Source organism: Electrophorus electricus, chromosome 7, assembly GCF_013358815.1.
Source record: "Electrophorus electricus isolate fEleEle1 chromosome 7, fEleEle1.pri, whole genome shotgun sequence".
In the NCBI taxonomy this organism is placed as follows: domain Eukaryota; kingdom Metazoa; phylum Chordata; class Actinopteri; order Gymnotiformes; family Gymnotidae; genus Electrophorus; species Electrophorus electricus.
Window position 1 is genome coordinate 19,671,769 of NC_049541.1, and position 21,580 is coordinate 19,693,348.

General features: G+C 43.7%; 2 protein-coding genes across 11 annotated transcripts in view; both read left to right on the forward strand.

Moving 5' to 3' along the window:
- Positions 1–545: 545 nt before the first annotated feature.
- On the forward strand, positions 546–18,522 carry ninj2 (ninjurin 2). The gene is made up of 3 exons (XM_027020551.2): positions 546–751; positions 16,272–16,482; positions 17,915–18,522. The coding sequence occupies exons 1-3, from the start codon at positions 719–721 to the stop codon at positions 18,061–18,063; spliced, it is 393 nt and encodes a 130-aa protein (XP_026876352.1). The 5' UTR covers positions 546–718; the 3' UTR covers positions 18,064–18,522.
- A 522-nt stretch (positions 18,523–19,044) lies between these two features.
- Positions 19,045–21,580, forward strand: part of erc1b (ELKS/RAB6-interacting/CAST family member 1b) — a 170,281-nt gene continuing 167,745 nt past the window's right edge. For 9 of the 10 annotated variants that reach the window (XM_035527781.1, XM_035527782.1, XM_035527783.1 and 6 more), the window contains exon 1: positions 19,050–19,236. The gene's annotated coding sequence lies outside the window, so the exon portion shown is untranslated. Of the gene's footprint in view, positions 19,237–21,580 lie in introns of all 10 variants that reach the window. The other variant, XM_027020550.2, reaches the window with a different exon arrangement.

The window sequence follows — 21,580 nt, forward strand, 5'->3', positions numbered from 1 at the left end:
CTGTGTCTCTACCTTTTGCCTTCATGCCTCGGCAAAGTGCCACAAAAATACCACACAGATGTAGAAAAATGGACCTCAAAGCACATCAGAGATGTTTGTATTGTTACCCCACACCCTGTTATAAATGCTATCAGCTACAAATACCATGAATTCATAAAAACTGTGGGATTATCTTTTTAGTTGGATTATCTTTTTTTAATCTTTTTTCTGTGGTTTCTCAGTTATGATGAATTTATTATTAGCATTTATGGAGTCACTTGGGAACTTGCTGTACTGTGCTTCTGTTGACTCTGTCATGCAGAATTAGCTTAAAATTATAACATGTCAACCACAGTAGCACCAGACCAGAACGCGCGTATTTAGGCATTTGGTATGAGGATACACACTGAACACTGAAGCCTGTTTGTGCCGCCTGAGCTGTGGTGGGAAATGGCACTATTATACTGTATGTGACTGGTGTAATATTTAGGAAAAGAGAGCTTTCTCTGTGCTGTCCTCTCATGCGCTCATGAGTGGGCTTTAAAAAAGAATTACACACTTGTTTGTCAGGCTGCCTGTTACCACTGGCGCTCAGAGCTCATTCCTGCCAGCTTTCCTCCGCTTCCACGCCGAGAGACTCCCGCTAGGTTTTTTTTGCACATTTTGCTGGGACAGGAGGGAGACGACCACGGGACAGACAGACAGAGGCCGACCGACTCTCCTCACCTCCCCGTTCACCATGTCTGCAGCATTGCAACGGGCTGCCCGGCAGGTAGGCTGCTGAGCGCAGGGTCCACTGCCACCGCGTCTCTTTGGGGTGGCCTTGCTTCTCCTGCTCATTCTCCATTTTCACCCTGCTCTGTTCCCCCCCCTCTCTCTCTCTCTCTCTCTCTCTCTCTCTCTCTCCCTCCCTCTCTCTCTCTCTCTCTCTCTCTCTCTCTCTCTCTCTCTCTCTCTCTTTACTTTGACAGTTGGGTGCAGTATGTTCTTTGTGTTTGGGAGGAGCCGATCAGAGATTTAGACTCCTTTCATGTCACCTTTTGTTTTGTTTTTTTCTTACCCCGTGCGCCGCATCCATCAGATATTAATTATGGACCGTCTGCAAAGACAGACCAGAGCTTTAGCGTAGCCCATGGATCAACAAAATGGGCACGCACCAAACCCTTAATGAAGTCGGAAGGATTGTGACAGCACTTCGATAGCTTTGCCTTCCTAGGGAGAGACCCACAGCACTGGGAACTGATGAGAAGAGGTTAGAACGAAGGAGCCATGTATGGACACTCCGGGGGGGACCTCAAGTCTGTTGCAGTGTGTCTTATGCCACCTCAGCGTATGAGACGACTCTCTGTGGCCTGCGCTATCTCAAGCTGCAGTTGGGATTATTTTGAAGTGTGAGTGAGGTGGGAAGGGTCACGCTGTGGTCTAAAACACCACAGCAGGTCTGTTGTAAGGAGCCAAGACACTTGTGTTTGTTTGAAATGGTTCAATGTAACACCTAGTGATTCTATGTACCCTAAACCAAGCTTGGGAACTTTCGGATGAATCATTAGGGTGGGGACATCGCCATCTTCATTATGATGTTGTCAAACCTTTTCAAGGTGTTATTTACCACGGTTAATTAGACAATTACTCAGAGAAAAGACATGTAGCACATTGAAATGCTTGTATACTACGTTAAAATCCGATCCATTACACCATGAACAAATCCATAAACAAAACTCCATAAACAATACAAGCTTACAACAATCTAAATAATGTTTTAGCATTAACAGTTAAAAAATATCATTACCTCGATGAATTAAAACATTAGCTCTAGATTTTCCATGTCTGATAATCTGATGGTGGTGGTCACGTGGTATAATGATGGCGGAAAATTTCTGCAGCATCTCTGATTATGAGAGAGACTAGACTCAAGTCGCTAGGGGTCCACTTGTTGACAGGGCCGGGGCACACCGTAGTCCCACGTGCCTCAGATTCCCGACTGGGTGCCAGGGCCTCCACACCAGCTCCTCTCTCTGACCCTTGGCATTGACCCTCATTACTGATAGCAAGCACGTGAACACCCTCCCGTTAGCTCACAGTGTACGCCAGGCTAGCCAGTTGAAACGCTTTAAGACTCCGCAAATCACATTGTGTGCCATTAGAAATGTACCCACATTGATAAGACGGAAAGGTGAAAGGGTTAAGGTGACTGGGGGGTTAAGCTCACTTCAGATGTAAGTTTTTAAGTAACAGAGACAAGGGAAAGCCCTCGTGAGTTGTTGTTTTTTTTTTTCTTACACAGGAGGCAGAGGGTGCTCTTTAAGCCCCCAGAGTCCCATGACAGACCTTTACCACATATTTCACCCAAGAATGCTAACGCCGCTAATAATGAATTAAAGCTAATAGGGACCTGCTAGCATGCTGCGAATGAGATCACATGGACGTGTTCCTCCCTAGCCTGTGTACTGCGTTGGCCACGTTAACGTGTCCCTTTAAACCCTCAGGCCGCCGTGCCTCAGTGCACCTATCGGGTCCCTCCCAAATCTGCTGTGACCTTTTCTTGTCTCTTCCTGGGCTGCTGAAACATTCCGACAGTCTCCGTGAGCTCCTGAGAAGTGCCAGTGACTTCTGAGAACAGCCAGCTGGGCTCCGCCCCTCATTGGCACCCTAGTGCCACTTTGGTCCATGTCTTGTTGTGGCCAGTAAAGCTTGACCTGGTATTTCACATATTGGTGTTACACTTTTCAAATATTACACTGCCACAGTGCTAAAGATATTCCTGTCCCCCCACTGCATTCTGCGATACTGTAATTCCTCTGGTTCTCTTGTTTCCCTTGCTAACCGCTCTTGCTCTGTAGAGAGCTGTGAAATATCATAGTGTCATCAGTCTCCAAATCTTGTTTTCATTAGGGCGGCGGGTGTTTTCATGGGAATTTATAGGATGTATGAATTTGTTTGGCCAGCAGAGCTGGATCTCTTCCAAAAGTGTGGTGGAGTTGCAGCAGAACCAGTGACACTTACATATGAAGGTTGATGTTGAAGGAAGGGAGTGCTTCCAGATGTGAACTATAAAACGTTTTGGGGTTTTTTAATACAGTTACACTGTCATTGAAGGGGGGCTAAACACTAAGCCATATGGCAAAATGTAATCCGATAAAGAAACTATAGAGTCTAAGCTCTTTACAATGTCACAGCTCAACCCCCCAGAAAAGATCATGACATCTGGTAGATATGACTATTCAAGCTATTTGAGGCCTGTGGTAATTAATTAACGATTGTCTTGTGTGTGTGTTAGTGTGAGTGTGTGTGTGTGTGTGTGTGTGTGTGTGTGTGTGTGTGTGTGTGTGTGTGTGTGTGTGTGTGAGCTGAGAATGATGGTGGATGGGACACACACTGTGCGCTTATGTATCTTCATCACTGTTAATCTTGGTGGTGAGTAAAGGTTCATTAGCCTCAACATTAGTGAGCTGGTTAATGTTAGACCCCACTGCACTAATGACAGTATACCTTTGGTGCAAGGATGTTTTGTCGCCATGGAGACAGCGGAACACGTCACACATTGTGGCTAACATTGTTTTCACATTATTCTCCCAAGATCAGAGAGTGGGTGCAATGTTCTCGTGCTGGTATGCGCAGTTCCTCAGTCCTTGACATCAGCGATGAGAAATTTTGGCTTGCGTGTCCTATGTTATTTTGGAATCCCAGAAGGTTTTATCTATGTTTTAAATTAACAGAATGAGCACTGATGGTAAGAGTGTGCCAACTCCCAGTGTGCCTACCCAACTGCACCTCCTGTCATTTTCAGCTCCTCTGATGTAATGCTACATGCTAACCAAGCACTGTCACGGTGCAGTTTCCCCCTCTGTGAGAGGCAATGCTAAAATGCCGTTCCCACTTACAGCATCTGTGGCAACAAAGGACAAACTCGGCAAGGAACAAAATGTAACTATGAAATGCTGTATATGGTGGTATATTTAAACGGTGTGAGATGAACAGAGGTGGATTTCCCAGACACATCTTCTGCACAGTCTGGTGTAGAGAGATTTTTAAACAAATTGCTGTTGCCTAAAGCCCTATGAGTTTTTAATCTCCTTTGGGCACCAGAGTATGGGTGAGTCTAGTCCCACCTGGAACCACTCCTCCTCTGCTCCCATGTGACTTAATGCATGTTAAAGAGATTCCCTGTTTTTTTCTTCTGGGCTGCTAAGCTAGGATCAGTAAGTCTGAGATCATTCAATGGAAAGAAATCGCATCCAGAAAGCTATGATTTAACTCGGCATGTGAAGTACCAAGCTTTGAGTTTAACCCCTCCAGATGACATATGACAGGGAACATGAAGTCCTATAAAATATGAAACATGAGCTGAGGTCTGCAGAGCAACGTGCAATGAGAAGTTCACTGCGTCTGGATGATTTGTATGGACCCGAGGCCATTGTAATTTATATTTTACTATAGTGTGTGTTAGGATGTCCAAACACAAGCATGCTCGTGGTTCTCAGCTCCACATGGCCACCATCCAACCACCTCTTCCCAGAGCCAGCTGTCTGCTTCTGTGTCTCCAGCCTTTTGCTCTGTAGTGGTGCAGCCGCTACTAAGCTATGTGAATGTGTTGAAGGCCAAGAGATATCAAATGCTAGATATACATACAGAGTGGCCCTGCAAATTATGACTCAACCCAGAATCCCATTTTTGGACACCATGAGCACAGAAGTGAAGAGAAGAGACAGAGGATAATATGTCATGGATGTTTCTCTCTCATCTGCAAATGAATGTTTCACCTGTGGGCAGATGAAAGGATGCCTTTAACAGGGGCTCAGTGGGGAGAGAGTGGGCGTACAGTGGCCTGTAGGCCCAAAGTCACATCTCGCAGCAGGCCGAGAAGCCTGCAGCAGTAACTACAACAAGCCGGATACAAAGTAACAGCTGAAAGGAAACCAAACCTTTGAACCAGTGGCACATGCGACTGCATTGGTCTCGGTTCTCTGAAGAATGTTTGTATAACGTTATCTGTTGACGTGCCTTCAGTGTAGCGCAGCTGAATCTGAGGTCACCACGGTGATGGGAATATCGCGTCCTAGTGGCACTCTCAGAAGCAGGGCTCAATCCTGGCCTCTAATTAAGGCAGTGTTAGAATGACAGTGTGATAATCCTTATTAAAAAAACATCTGGGGTCTGTCATTATGCTGGCACCAAGAAATGCTGCTTCTCACACTTCATGCCAACTTCATTTCTTTTGGCTTTTCACTGATTTACCTTTTTATGCCATTATGTGATTTGAAAAATAAGACCTCCACAGCCCTGTCTATACTGACAAAAAGATATAACACGGAAAAATTATTTATCGGAGGAGATTTAATGTCAGGTGTTGAAAGTGAGTTGTCAATAAAAGTCTCAAATGGGCGAAAAGAGATACATATCTCCAAGGGTTAATACGGCCAGGCATTCAAAAGTGTGGAATTACTGGTAGACCTCAGGCAGCACACCTGCAGTGAACAGCAGAGCTCTTAAAGCTCAGGCTATATTTGAACAGCCAGCGTGTATGACTCCTCTTATGTCTCAGCATAGGTGCGTCGAATAAGTTAGACTGCACACTCTTAACAGGGTTTCATGCCCTCTTACTGACTGCTTGACTGACTGGTTACAGTTTGTTGATCCGTCTTAGTCAGCCTGTGTCCAGATACTCCCCCGTGTGCTGTACAGTATATGCTGTATTGCTCTAAGCGTTATTCCGCTTTCCCCCCCTTTCTCTTGCTCTCTGGCGGTTCTCTCTCTCTTTCTCTCTCTCTCTCTCTCTGTCTCTGTCTCCGTCTCTCTTCCACTTCGTCTCCGATGGCGGTCCCGTGGTGGTGAATGTTTCTTGAAGTAAGTTAGCATCGCGGTCGTTCCTGGACTCCGTGGAGCACGTCTCCCAGACTCCCGCGGAGCAGCATGCGCTTGGCCCTGAAAACGGAGGTGACTTAGCCACGAAAGACAGAAAAGCCCTATAGCCGCATGCCATGGTGGCATGCCTCGAACAGCAGCAAAGCATGATGGGTTGGAGGTCAGCTTCTAGCTTTCAGATCAGAGACAGATGCTGAGGGAGGGTAAGTGGACAAGTGTGAAGTGTTTAGTTTAAAGTAGCATGCACTGAGTGGATAGGGACTCACTGGACACCCCCTTCCCTCACAGCTAAGTCCATTTACTGCTGGTTTGCCATGGGAATACATGCGGCTTATCAGCTGTTTTTCATAACAACACTATTTCTCACTCAATCCCTCCCAACCGGACTGTTTCACTAAGTCAACATGGAAGAGCCCTCACTTGTGCTTTACGATCATAATAAACTTTGGCTCCTGAGTGAGAGATAGCGTTGCTGGGCCCTGTCAACGCACCAATCACAGATCAAGCTGACGGAGGAGAAGAGCAAAGCCATGCCCTTGGCCCGATCGTCTGTGTGGTGTGCGGACAGAATTCCGGTCCCCATCATTCCTGTGGCGAGTCACATGCGTCAGATCGCAGGATTAAAGGGGTTTATCTGTTCTGCTTAGGCTGGTGACATGCCAGCCCGGCACTGGGGTCTGCGGTAACTTACTGGAAGCTAGCAGCCTCCACATGATTACTGCTGTGCTCAGCGGCTTGTAACAGGCATGGAGTGAACATTATATGGGGCCCTTCTGCAAGGCTGTGACATGGATGTGGATTTATGGCCCAGTGCTGAGTGGGGCCCAGCAGCTATTGGCCATTGTTGGAGTCTCTGAAGCCAAACCTGTCTGAGTGGTGTGAGTTTATACCATACTGATTGAAACCAGTCTCCTGTGTTTGTGTGTGTGTGTGTGTGTGTGTGTGTGTGTGTGTGTGTGTGTGTGTGTGTGTGTATGCGCGTGTTCATGAGCAGTGCTTTTGTGGGCTTTAAAACTAGAAAGCGGCTTTAAAAAGAGTTCGATACAGGACGAGTGGGTATGTTGCAGTCAGCCCAGTCCTTAACCGTGCTAGCCAGTGAAAACGTCTAGCATGTTTTATTGACAAACCACTGCATGCGTGTGTTACACTTCCTTGCCTTTCTAGTGGAAAGTGAGATACCAGAAAGTTAACCCCATGGTTGCCGGTCAGACAGGAGCACAAAGCCCTGTCGGGTGGATCCGCTCCATTAGCCTAGCTGACATGAATTTTTCATGCCACTGGAGAAAAGCACTTCTGATTTTCTCATAACTGGAGCCTCCCACAGTAAGAGCTTCCTTCACACGGATGGAAGGATACTGACATATGCGTGTGCATTTCTGATCATACAGTATGGATACACACACGTAAAAGCACATACACAGGCATACAGCCTTTCAGAGACCCACAGCTGAAACCAGGAGAGTCCAACATTAAATTAACTCCCCCTACAGGACAAAGACTGTACTGCACTGTTCTGTGATGGACATTGATGTGCATATGTGACAGATACCATACTAGGCTTAGAACCATAATAATAATACACAACCGCTCAGTTTCTCTATAGTCAATGTGAGAGACACTTTTCCGGGCATCCATACTAACTTCACAGTAGAAGCCCTGCATATTCAAACTAGATTTTTCTGCTTTTCTGATGTTAAAGTAATTGATTTACTGATCATCAGGAAGTAATGTGACACCGCTTCTTCATAGTTTCTGCCACACACACACACACACACACACTGCCACATGCACCCATCGGTGAGGACCATAGAGCATCCACCCCCCATGACTCTCGAGCGGTTGGCCAGAGAAGCAGGAATGCGATCTCATATTTCTATGTTTAATTGTATCCAGACTCAAAGACATACCGGAGCCATGACTCAACCAGCTGAGAATTCCGGTACTTTCCAGTACCACCAGCATTGCTGCTTGGCCTGCCCGATCTGAGCTCTCACACCCAGCTGTGCCATGGGCAGCCCTCCCCGCCAGACACGCCCTGGCATTCCGCCTCCCTCCAGCTACATCCCCACAGAACCTCAGAGCAGAACCACCACATAATTACACTGCAAAGAAAAAAAATCAGAGCCAATGGACCTTGAGTGCTACCTCATAGCCTCTAGCATGTAATCATCTCTCATCTTGTGTGTAGCTGAACCCAAAATAATCTGCATTAGTACCTTCCTTCCAGATTAGGGGTTAACATGACCATAAATATGATGACATAAACTAGGGAAATGTTGCAGTGTGATGGTCCCTATACCAGTGTGAAGGTTCTCTGTGTGTGTCTCTGTCCCAGTTGTGCCAAATCCCTTATCAAGACTATGTGGCCACAAACGGTAGGCTAAGAGTACTAGAAACTAGAGGAATAGAGTGGAAAAGCCATTTTACCGAAAGGAGGAGACAGATTTAGCAGAGAAATGTAAAAGGAAAAAATTACTGTGTCTCTACCATGTGTTATCTTAATTGTAACCTATACACACACACACACACACACACACACACACACACACACACACACACACAAACATGCACACACACACATGGATAGATACTACATCACATACACAGATGTGTATCGATTTCAAGCACGTGCTTAGCTAAGTCGCTCATCTGTTGTCATGCTATTGTAAGCAAGCAAAACCAAGGGAGAGAGCAAAATCGTGGGAGGCACAGAATAAGAGGGGAGGGAGGGGAGATGGAGAATAATTCTGAGAAAGAGGAAAGGCTAGTGAGAGATAAGAGGTGGTGGGTTCTGGAAAGGAAAGCTGGCTCCCACCCCACTCAGTCTCACTCTCCTCACATAGCATCTCTCTCTTCCTTCCAGCTCTCTCTGGTCATGTTTCCAGCTTGATCCTGACAGAGAGGTGGCGCTTTCTGAGCTCACAAGGTACTTCTACGGCTGTCCTCAGTGTCCAGGGGAGTGTGCGTGTGCGTGTGTGTGTGCGTGTGTGTGTGTGCGTGTGAGTGCGTGTGTGTGCGCACGCACTTGTGAGTTTTGTATACGGAGACACAGCTGGACAGTCCATCTTGATGGGTGTTGGACATGATGTCTCACTGTAAGGGAAATGATGTCTCTGTTTGCCAGCACTAGAGCCCTGTACTGTCAAACGCCCATAATGAAAACATGCTGGAGTCATCTAGTGATACTGAGAGGAATGTGTCCGGCAATGAACTCATTGTAATCAGGGATGACATCACAGCACCACAGGACATGTAAAGGTCACTTGTATGGCAGGTCACATGAGGACCATATCCTGTAGTCCACAGTGTCAAATAAACATTTCCGGCACTGCTCCCACTCCCCCTAAACACACACACACACACACAAACATTTTATTACTACATTATCTTGGTGGGGCCATTGTACTTTGGACAACTGTTAGTTCTAGCCACACTATCTGATGCTTGAAATGTGTACTACCTATGTTGTTATATCTGATAACGGTATGAATATTTCACCATTTATGTGTCATTCTGTTGAACACAGTTTGCTAAGTAACAACAAAACTTGCTTTAATCTAAGACAATTACTAATGTTATTAGTGAGAGAAATATACTCACATATTTGAAACAATGATTTGAGGCAACTTTTGTCTTTACTTTGTAAAAGTGTTTAAAAACCATAAAACAATCCATGTCGTATTGTACTGTGAATAACATCCCAGCTGGGGGAACCTACACACACCTTCAGCTCGAGCATGCAATCAACCACATATCAGTGATGTCACTACTATACAATACCTCTACCAATGCCAAACTGGCCCGTCTCAGTGTCGAATTGGAATCAAAAGTCTCTTTAGCGTTTCAGTGAAGAGCTCAGGTTCATGTAAAAAGAGCATTTATCCTCACCAGCCCGCACGCGTCTGATCGGGCAGACGTCTGGTGACCTTCCCCTGCAGACCTGTCACTGTGATGTCCTTGGCATTACTCGCTACTTCTTCCTTTGTGACGCTCTTCACAAGCACTTGCTGAAGGGCTGAAATGTGAGCAATGCACTGACTGCTGAAGTGTGTGTTCCTATCTAAGACCTTGGAGAACCCATGAGCTATTCACAGACCACCTCTATGGTCACCAGTGGTATTGGCAACTGTCTCGTATTCTAAAAGGAATTATACTTATATTTGCACATATAATTATCTACACACACACACACACACACACACACACACACACACACAAAATGTTGTTATACTATACCTTAGAACTCATGGAGGTCAGCAAGTCCTGGACCAGGCTGTTGTAAGTGTCATGTCCATTATGGGGTGGAATGTGGGTTTGGGGCAGTGTTGATCAGACTGGGCTCCTGTGTTTGCTGAGAGATTCATACAATAACCTCTGTCTTCCAGCGCTGCAGGTCTGATTAGGAATTTTCACAAATATACACATTAATGCCATTCAAGACACTCATTGCTCGATGATAAACCCAAAAGGTTAATGAGCTTAAAACTTCAGAAATAGCTTTTATTTCTCAGTGGATTTAGCAGTGTGGTGTGTGGGGGTGGTGCTCAGTGGAGTGGCAGTCCACGTCCTCTGGGCAGGAAGAGAGGAGGGGCTTCGCCTGACCCTGCACTCACACTGCCGGAGCATCTGGAGATACAGGCACATCCGCGGGACGCCAGCCGCGCCGTTAACACGCACGCATGCAGCAACCTCGGCCACAGTGGAAAAAACAAGCAGTGCTTATGCCACAGCAGGAAATAGCACCACAAGTGCGCGCACACACACACACACACACACACACACACACACACACACACACACACACACATACACACACACACACACACACACACACACACACACACACACACACACACACACACACACACAGTGCCAGGAAGTGTGCACAGGTGACACTGTGTGTAGGAGTGATTTCCTCTGTTTTGGCAGTCATATAAGGCTTTTGTATGACAGAGCAAAAATGTATGGGTAGAACTTTTTATGATAGTGTTTTAGAATACACTAACATGACTGTGAACCGCTAATAGCATGTGCGTAAGTGAGTGTGTGTGTGTGTGTGTGTTGACACCATAGCGGCTGTGTGAGGCCTCAGAGGGAAGAATGAAATTGAGGAAGATCTCCTCCTGTTCACCCAGTTTGTCCTCTGATTTGGTACGAAAGGAAAACGTTCCCATGTTTATAGCAACTGTCATTACAAATACCGCCCAAGCCGTTACTACCAAAACAGTCCCGCCCATCCCCCCGTGCAGCTCACCATCTGCCGCAGCGTGAGCAGAAATGCATCTGTGTGTTTCTAGATGTAGCAGAGTTGGGGTCTGTGACTGCCTCGTTAAACATGCTGGCTCTGATTGGTTAATGGGTTATCATGTAAATAAACCCAAAACTTAAGAACTCTTTTAATGGAGGGCATATACTACTTATTCTGCACCACAGGTCAGAACTGTAGGGGTTGGATTTGCTGGCTTTGTTTAGAAGCAGAGATGCTGGGTTGGTACATATGTGAAAGCATGGGTTTGTGTGTATAGGCCAACACAGGTGAATGCGCCAGGTTTTCACTGGCATAAGAAGCATGGCCTCTTGTTGTCTAAGAGTCGTGTGTTTGCCCACGGACGACGTGTCAGTCTTCATAATTTAACTCCCTGAGAAATGAGAGTCCAGGCTGAAGTTAAACAGATTCCATCAGGTTTCCAGCAAAGCTGTTTTCCCGATTAACACCACAAAGGTGTTCCATTCACGCCACCATGGCATGTGAGTGTGCGCGTGTGCGTGCGTGCGTACGTGCATGTGTGTGCGTGGGCGTGTGCGCGTGTGCGTGCGTGCGTGCGTATGTGTATGTGAGTGTGCGTGTGTATCTTCTATATTTTTCTTATTAAAGACAAGCACTATAAGTCTTGAAATGGCTGTTCAACATGTTTCATTTATTAAAGGCGGCTTTACAAATAGATGTAACAAAATACTTACAGATTACAGAAACTAAATCTAAATATAAAGTACTTATATATTTGTAATCATACAAATGTATATGGACCATTTTTGTACATCTATACAATAAATATCATCAGAGATATTAAAATTGACTTTGTATATATACTCCACATTGACCTGTCAGTATATCTACAAATCCACATTCCACTCAGTAATTGTCACGGTTATTACAGCACCCTGGCCCTGCATTGGCTGAACTTTGTGAGCCCAGATGACAATTTTGACTGATGATTGATTTTGTTGAATGATGATTGATTATGACATGTGTTACATAACTCATGACATGCACATTTTTATTTCTTGACAGTGCTATTTTTCCCTTAAGGCTCAAAGGATTGGAAATACATTTCCATTATTTAGCTGACACTTTTATCCAAAGCAACTTACAATTATGACTGAGTACAGCGTGAGCAACTGAGGGTTAAGGGTCTTGCTCAGGGGCCCAACAGTGGCAACATGGCAGTGTTAGAGCTTGAACCAGCAGCCTTCTGATTACTAGCCAAGTACCTGAACCACTGAGCTCCACCTCTTCTGTCTGAGTGAGTATTTTCTTAATAACAGTCTTCTGAGTTGAAAGCAAAGTGTCAGGTCATGTTACTCATGGATGCCCACCGTAATACTTCATGTTTTAAATAAGACTCTCTTGACATACGCAAGTCAGACTGTCCTGGAACATGAGCCAACGTAACATCAAGCTTCCTTTGAACAGGAGGGAGGCAGAGTTTGCCTCTCGCTCTCTCTCTCTCTCACTCTCCCTCTCTCCCATTGGTAACTGAGATCCTGCGTAGGTCACATGGGAACATGGGAAAAGCAAACTAAATAATCTTGTTAAGAAAGACACTGTCAAACACGACAAGTCAACAGACTTGAAGAGGTTAAAAAAACGCCACATACTTCAAAGTACTATGCACACAAAAATGTAGTTACAGCACAGGTCTAAGACACTGTAAAACCAAAGGAAATTTAACGTGAAGAAAATCAAGTATGTATCTTATTAAAGAGCTTCCCAGATGAAGGCATGTTATATAACAGAACAGAATTAAAAATTAATCCATGCAAAGCCACAGCTTTGCTTATATCAGTATCTCAGCTGGAAATACTTACAAAATGCAAATTTGTTCAAACTTGTTACTACATGTCATATCAGCCGCGTTGGTGTATAAGGAAGCATGTATTTACAGGCTTCATGGGAGCTCATATTAAACAGATGGTTGAGTGGGGCGCTGTGATGTTGAAGGAGCTGGACTGTGGGCCAAATGGTATCGTATGGGTTGGGGTGATGAGGTCAGCCATCTCAAAACCTCCAGAACCGAAGTGTACTTCGGCTCTGCAGTTCTGTTGTTTTCTGAAGTGTAAACAACCAGTCCCGATCACTGCCCCTCACACTTCAATTAGAACAGCACACGAGAAGTAGCAAGAACCCAGAGAGGAGAGACATATAGGTGAGACAGGGACAGTCTGGTCTCTTACCACACACCTGGTACCACTTAGCAACTTAACAACGCTCTCCGTTGGTTGATTCACAGTTGGACTTGTAAATGAAAACTGCTGTTATGGAGGCTGGTAGGTGTGACTGGGGTCTTCTGCGAGTCAACAGTCTCCAGACGCTTATGGTCTTTAAATCGAAAGCCTTTTTTCGACACACCTGATCCAAGCGGGGCCTGAACCCCAACTCCATCGGGTAGAAATATGGGGTGAATAAAATCAGAACATGTGCGCACAACAGGTCATACCACGGAACCAAGGAGCGGAATAATAACTCAACCACAGCCTCACATTGGGACGTTAGTGAACTATGCTGTCTGTGTATTACTCATGCATTCAACAGTGCCGCAGAACTGTTTTACAATCGCAGCCTTCTGGCGTCTCGATGCAGGCAGTTGTGCTCGTGAAGCCCGCATAGAGGAGGCAGCCAAGGTAGAAAACAGAACCGAAGGGACGCCTGGACAATCCGACCGTGTCCTGACTTCATACAGGAGCTCAGTCCCCCCTCTAGGGTAGAATAGTAACATGGCAACTCTGGTCATTTTCTCACAAAAACACGTTGCGTGGACTGCCTTGAGACCTTTGACCCTCTTCTTTTTTGTTTTTTTTGTTTTTTGGAGTGTGTAGTCAACTTTGTTGTCTGTGGGTTTACAGATAACCTTCCTCTTGTCTGAGATGCAGTTAAAAAAAGAGATAAGAAGGGAAAAAAAATGAAGGGACAATGAATATAGCGAACCTGTGTCAGGTTTGAGTAAACCCTCCTTAGCTGTTCTCGTTTGCTATTGGACAGCCAACCGACCAATGGGTGGGTGGGGAGGTGGACTTCCTGTGGGCCTGCTGTATGGGTCTCTCCTGAACCCTCCCATGGTGTTTATTTTATAGGAAAAAAAAGGGAGAGCATGAGCCAAGTCGTTAGGAAAAACAGCGAGGTGGCGTGTGTGGTATTTGGACGTGTTCCTAGAGCATCAGGGCATGATTCAGGAAAGGACTTCAGATGGTTGACTTTTCCCCCCAAAACATGTGTTCCATGTCACACATGTACTGTTCTCTGGAGAATGGAAGAAGACACCCAGCTGAAAATGTTGTGGTGGAGATATAAGGTTGGCAGACATGCCCTGATTAGAGAACATGTGAGCTTTCCATAACACAGGCATTTTCTGTCCTGTTAATCCTCATTTCAGTGCAAGTACCCTAAAGGTTACATGTCTAAGGAACAAGATTTTCTGGTATGGACACTAAGTCTAATTCTACAGATAATAAATTGTTACAAAGCATAATCTTAGGTACTGTTTGTGTGTGTGTGTGTGTGTGTGTGTGTGTGTGTGTGTGTGTGTGTGTGTGTGTGTGTGTGTGTGTTTACACAAGAGAGAATAATTTATCACCTATTTTTATTTGAAAGGTGGATTGTAACCTGAATGTCCATCTAAACAGGACTTGAAGACTTTTTTCTTGAGAGTATGATTCATCATATTATATAACTTAAAAGAAACTTACCGAAACTTGATATCTAGCACCCTCGTGTGGTTAAAACTTAGCCAACCTGAACCACATGCAACTTTTTATCGTAAATATAGTGCTGCCCTCTGTTGATAACGTAAAATATAACACGTAAAAACTACCAGAGTCATATTCGCAACATTAAACCTAATGGACACGACAGCTCATTCTGGGTTGCACTAAAATAAATGTGTTTTTGTTCATAAGAAAAATGTAACCAATTAAACCAACAAAAAATGTGTTCCATTAAATGTAATTTCCTGAGGTTTGCTTGTACTGGGCCTTGAGAAATTTGGAGCTTTCCTCTGTGAACCTCGATTAGCCCCCATGCCATGGTGTCATCATGTCACTGGAAACAGTATCAGGCTTACATGTAATTTAATACTTATGAATAATGCATTAAAAAAAAAAAACCTTTAAAAGGTGTATTTAAACTTAATGAAGCCTCTTGAAAATTCATTAAAAATAAGATTCCATATATTTTTGAACATTTGAGCAGAACAAACCAGCCGATCATCCAAGTACATTTCAGTAAACAGTTTGTTGCTCAGTTTGTCCAGAAATGCGTTTCATGTCACAGAACCAGGTTGTATTGCTGCTTCTCTAGTACACACCAGAGAACGTCATTTTATGGAACTATGGCACACTTTAAGACAAGCACTCAGCAAATCCTGGACAAGTCCTTGCTAACACAGAAATCTTAAATTACACTAATGGGACTTGCTTTTCATGCTCAAGGAGTTACCCACGAAGGAGAAATAGCACTGAATAAATTTGCCTTGTGAAATTCCCTGAACGAAATATGCTTAAAATATGTCTTAAATGTATTAATAATAACAATTTATGATCTAAATGTTACAAATGGCTGCCTGCAGCACATAAAGAAAGTTGCTTGTCTTACTAACTAATTTTACTTTCTAAAATGTCAGTGCATCATTTACTCTACGTTTGATATGTTTCTTTATTTTTGCCACTGGACCTGCCCACTGTTTGAGTTTCCTGTTTTCTGCTGCCCCCTGCTGGTGGATAATGAAAAGGCAAATACTTTTTCTTCTAAAAAAAAATACTGGAGTGCAAGATCTCCACACAGGGCAGCATACACAAGACCGGAATTTCCTATGTAGTAAACGTCGGATACATGTTTTTTGTGCCCCACTGCTTCACCTGACATGTTTCCTCCACCTGACTTAGATGAAAACTGCCCCAGACAGACAGTTCAAAACATTAATTGTCTATGTGGTTACACGTTTCAGCCACTCTGAAAGGAGAGGCCTAGCTAACCATAACTTCTCTTTGTATTGTAGACATATTTCAGAGTGGATGCTCGAATCGTGCTCGGTCACTTCGGACAGAAGCGTCAGCCAAAGTCCCGTGTCACCACGGTGCTGTAAATGGAATTGCGTCGGGAGTCATAAAGCGCTCGGCTTGAGTCGTAACGCACTGTCCATCTCCCCTGTTGGCAGTCTGCCGGACGCCTCAACATGAACCACTATGCTACGAAGAAGAGTGTGGCAGAGAGCATGCTGGATGTGGCTCTGCTGATGGCCAACGCTTCCCAGCTGAAGGCCGTGCTGGAACAAGGGCCTGAGTTTAAGTACTACATCACGGTGGTCGTGCTAATTTCCGTCTCTCTCTTCTTTCAAGTCCTTGCTGGGGTCCTCTTTATTCTCATGGGTGAGCAAAGACGAGAGTTTGAATTTTAAAAAAGGGTTCAAATTTCATGGTTATAGTGTCTCACACCATCTGTTCTAGAGGTTGCACAGTTGAAGATTTTTTTTTAAAAGTTTTTTTGTATTTCTTTAAGAAATTGCTTTGTTAAAGGTGCAATACAACACGTACACTAAGGTGCTATATAAAAAACAACTTAGCTTACAACCCAGTGCTGGGTTAATAATACACCTACTGAGCACTGGGTTACAATAACCAAGGCCTTGGTTTCAGGCCCTGAACCCTTAAAATGGCTGGATTATTCCAATCAGGTGCTGGGTTAGAATGACCCAAATATCTGGGTTACTTTAAAATCCAGTCCTGTGCTACCTAGCTCTGGATTATTAAATATAATTAGCAGGTTAAATCAGAAGTAAGTTTATTTTCTGTTATAAAACAATAGACATTTTGTAATATATTTATATTTGTAACTTAAATATAAGGAAACAGAACAAGTGAAATAACCTAAATTTATAAAGAAAAAGATATTCCTACAGAATATCATAAGGATTAAGTGTGTCTCTTGCTAATATATAGACCTGTGCGCGCACACACACACACACATACACAACAGCCTGTGCTCAAATAAACATACAGACATAGCCAGGGATTTTCCCCAACACAGAGCAGAAATTATTTTAGAAATTAAATCCAGACAACATTAAAAAGCTTAAGGCAGACAGTAGCAGTATGTTCAAATGATTCCCACTGCAGTGCAGAAAAGCAAACACATATATCCTCACAGTATATCCTCACATCAATAGATTACAGAGTTTCTCCTTCCCTCTGAGTTCTTGAATAGTGTACTATTTGACTATTACTGTCCAAAACAATGAGCAATGATGGAATTTTGGGTGAGGCACTAATTTTAGTGTCGCTTCAAATAAATTCAAATTTAGGACGCTTCAAATAAATTCAAATTCAACTAAATTATTCCACTTGTGTTTATCCACTCTCTTCTTTTTGTTAAGGATCATATTTTACACACACACACACACACACACACACACACACACACACACACACACACACACACACATATATATCCTATAAAACTTAAAAATGTACTGACTTAAAATTTAAAACAAACCAAATGAATTGTGGATATCTGAAATTAATTGCTGTGTAATGATAGAAGATATGCTTGCTAAGAAAGAAGTACAAACCGCTTTACAAACTCTGTCAGCTGTTTATTGATTAGCCTGTGTGAAGAACATTTTGCAAGAGCAGACCAATGCTATATCTGAAAGAATCTCAATTACAATTATACTACTGTCTTTATTTCCCCTTCTCTCTGTTCCTTCTTCTGTGGAATACATCTTTGTCCAGTTAAACCTAACCCTAGCTCATATTAAAGAGTTCCTCATGAATTATTCATTTTTTCTCTCTCTCCATTCAGCACGTAAAGATCTCAATGATGTTGCCAATCAGAGGAGGCTGAACATATTGAATAATGCCGCCACTGCGCTAGTGTTCTTTACAGCCATCATTAACATCTTCATCACTGCGTTTGGTGTTCAGAAGACGGGCCTCTACCCTCGCCAGTAAACGCTCTACAGGATGGAAACACCTGTGTTGGTCATTTTTATACAATTATGCAATACAAAATTCTACTAATTGTGTTGCTTTTGTTGTTTAGATCCAGGACTTCCATGCTAACAGTGAATCATGAATGTTTGCAAAGTCTTCTGTCCAACCTTATCAAAGGCCACTGAAATGTGAAAAATACATGACTTTAATTATACTAAAGAAGATACATCCATTCAGTTCTGCTTACCTTTACTATATACAGTGTGTTTTGGGGCATTTAGTGTAAAAATTTTTAAACTACATAAATTCTATTGAACCTAAATGGATTGTATAAATTTAATGTGAGCTGACTTTATTTGTATTAGACATTTGTTTTTAAAATAATGAAACAAGCAGCTTGAGTGTACTTTTCCCTGTGTTGCCAATATTTAAAGTTTAACTATGATAAGAAACTAATAAAATAAGAAGTACCATTAATCCTGTCTCTAAAACATTAATTACAGAGACCTATAAATGGGAACAATCTCATTTTAGTTTATTAAATGCTATTCGTAGGCCTCTTGGTGATGATACCATCTAAACAGGAGTTTCTATCAGGGTCACGTGAATGGGGCTAAAGTATCAAACTAAGTAATAGTTCATAGCAAAAGAAGAAATGGCACAAGTCAAAAAAATAAGTGTGTCCACATATGACATGTCTGGAATAATTAAACACCTCGAGGAACTATAACCACATTTTTGCTTGTTTAAACGACTTTCATTTACAAAATGATTAAATCTGTAATATAATATTTCTAACTTAACTTAACTATATCAGAGAATACATCATAGCAGGTGAGAGAAGGTCCTCCGTACGCTACAGATTTCAGAAGGCTTCAATAAAAGTTTTGTAAATCAGCATAAATGACCAGACGCACTTGGCTCCTCGCTGCAAGCGGAATGCAAAGGGTCGCGTGCGTGGCGTCGTGCAGGCCGGTGACGAGAGCGCGCATCCAGATTCCTTACGTCACTGAAGCGCCCTGGCTCGCGGAGCTGCTGGTAGTGCTGGCAAGAGAGCGAGAAAAGAAACAACTACTGCAAAAGCGGATTTCCTCACATTTAAAGGATTTGGAACTGATAACGGTCCGTCTGCAGGACGAGAAACGGCACTAAAATACCCCGAGAATTTGGAAAAACAGGACATCGCTGAAGGTAAAAGAGCTTTTAAAGTGATTTTCATCAGTGCACTCTTGGGTTGAGTAGTCCATATGCTCGTCTTGTCGGACATTGCCCACTGATTTGGAGTAATTTTGCAGCAAATCCACTATGTATTTCGCACATCAGATGTCTTTTTTGGGGAGGTTGAAATATGCACTCAAACTACAATTCACGTAAAGAAGGCTGTCTTCTTACTGGAGACCATTAACGCGAGCGTGGAAGAGGCTCGGGAAATGCTGTTGCGCCAGCAAGCAATGGAGGAATAGGAGGAGGGAAAAGCGAGAAAAGATATTCACCAGACTACGGGTGTCTCCTTTCATTGCCGTTTCCCAGGCAGGTACCCACCAAGCTAAGTCTAAAATAGTGTCACGGAGGAAACGCGTCTATTTGGACCGCTCAGAAGAGCGTTTTCTCCTTAAAACCGCTATAAATCTGTCGCGGCCAGTCCAGCCCGACGTGTGTTTGCAGGCGGCGGCAGCCTTTTCAAAGGGGAGCCCTCAGACTGAGTGCTCGTAGTTTTAAAGGCTGTTGTCGGCGTGTCTGGGGGAAGACATGTCGCCTTCGCCACATAGTTGCTTTGGTGGCGCGGTTAATCAGCGGCTTTCGGACCAGGTTACCTGAGGTGTGCTAGAAAAGTAGCGGCTTTTGAGTGACGTGTTGAGTGCGAAATGTTGAACAGCCCCGACGAGTTTTTCAGTACGTTGGGGGAAAAAAAACAATCAACACTCTGCTTAGGTTGTATGTCCCGCCAAACGTTTTTTTTTTTTTTCCATGAGCGTTAAGGTTCAAAGTAGTTGTTCATTCTGTCAGATGTGACTCTTTGTCGCTCAGAAAAGACCCTTTCCCTTCCCCTGTAGTGGTTCGGCGAGCCCCTCCCATTAGCCTTCAGCTAGCGCCCACTGTGAGGTGGCGGCCCAGGAAACCTGCAGCCTCGGAATAAAAGCCTCACTCCAGCGGACAGCACTGGGGTATTAAAGGGCACCACTGAGGGTACTTCTCATTTTTGATAAAGGTGTACGAATGAACTGCCTGACTTGAGCAGTGAAACCCAGTAAATTTGAGATGAATCAACAGGTTACGTTTGTATAAGCTTTCCGAGGCTCCTGTCTGATATGCAAGGATGCCACTTTGCCGTGTCCATTGGCGCAGAGGCACATTATATCTCCCGTTACATGTACGGTAGTGTTGGCACATTTTGTCTCCCGTTTGTGAGGTTTTCCTGACACCGAGTATAAGGCATTGATCTGTGCACATTTATCTTAGATTGTTGGTTTGTGTAAATGTTGTCTTGAGTGTGATAAAGGTTACTTTGTGGCTTGTGCGCTTTTAAGATGGCCACGTTGCCTCACGTTATCCCTACATGAAAATGATTGTGAAAGAGCCCTGTCTTTCATAAAGGAGATTCATTTGTACATATCACTTAATATAAAGATGATAAACATTTGAAAGAAAGACAGCAGTACACCTCTTGACAGTACTGCATGGTGGCCATATAAAGTGCACATTACATTGACGTTTAGGAGCATGACCGGAGCACCAGATCAGCAGAACTACCTTGCAGGGTCAGAAATATGTATGGCATAATTTGGTCCTGAGAACAGCAATGATGCCTTATTTATCTGCTTACTTCTGAGGACATGACTGCAGAGCACGCTGTGTAGTTTAATCAGTTAGAGTTTCAACATGTACCAACTTGTCTTAGTCCAAAAAGAACATTTTGGCTTGTCGGGTGCAATAACTTACATTTTACTTGGTTACCACTGGAAACATGACACACCCCATTGTCATGAGAACAGAATAGCATGTAGTCTAAGGGAGCAGCATGTAGTCTACTACCATCAGAGTGATTCTGAAGGTGAAGAACACAAAGTGTCTGAACTTTCTTTAATTTGGTGTTAGGCCTATGCAATTAACGAGCTTTCTTTGATTCAACTGAGCAACTAGAGGCTTTGCCTATGCCATTGTAACCTAAGAAGTTAATGTAATGTTGGAGGTAAAAGGGCAGAGGGAAGCCTGGTCTGTAGCTTGTAGTCCTATCCTAAAGTTTAGGGATCTTGACTTGGCCCTTGTGATTATCATTAAATGAGAGGAATTCAGATGTCCTTTTGCCCCAAACTTTGTTCTCGGAGACAAAGCAGTTTTTGCTTATTGCCCCACATCCATGCAGATAAAAGGATATCTTTTGGAATGTGGAAAAAAAGGATTACATATCTTCTCTTGACAGACTCTACCATATCCTATTTTATGGATACTATGCAGCTAAGGATTTCTGGCTTTGTTGTACAATTTCTAGGACCGTGTATCCATAGCCTGGCATTAAAGGGCCCATATCCAACAT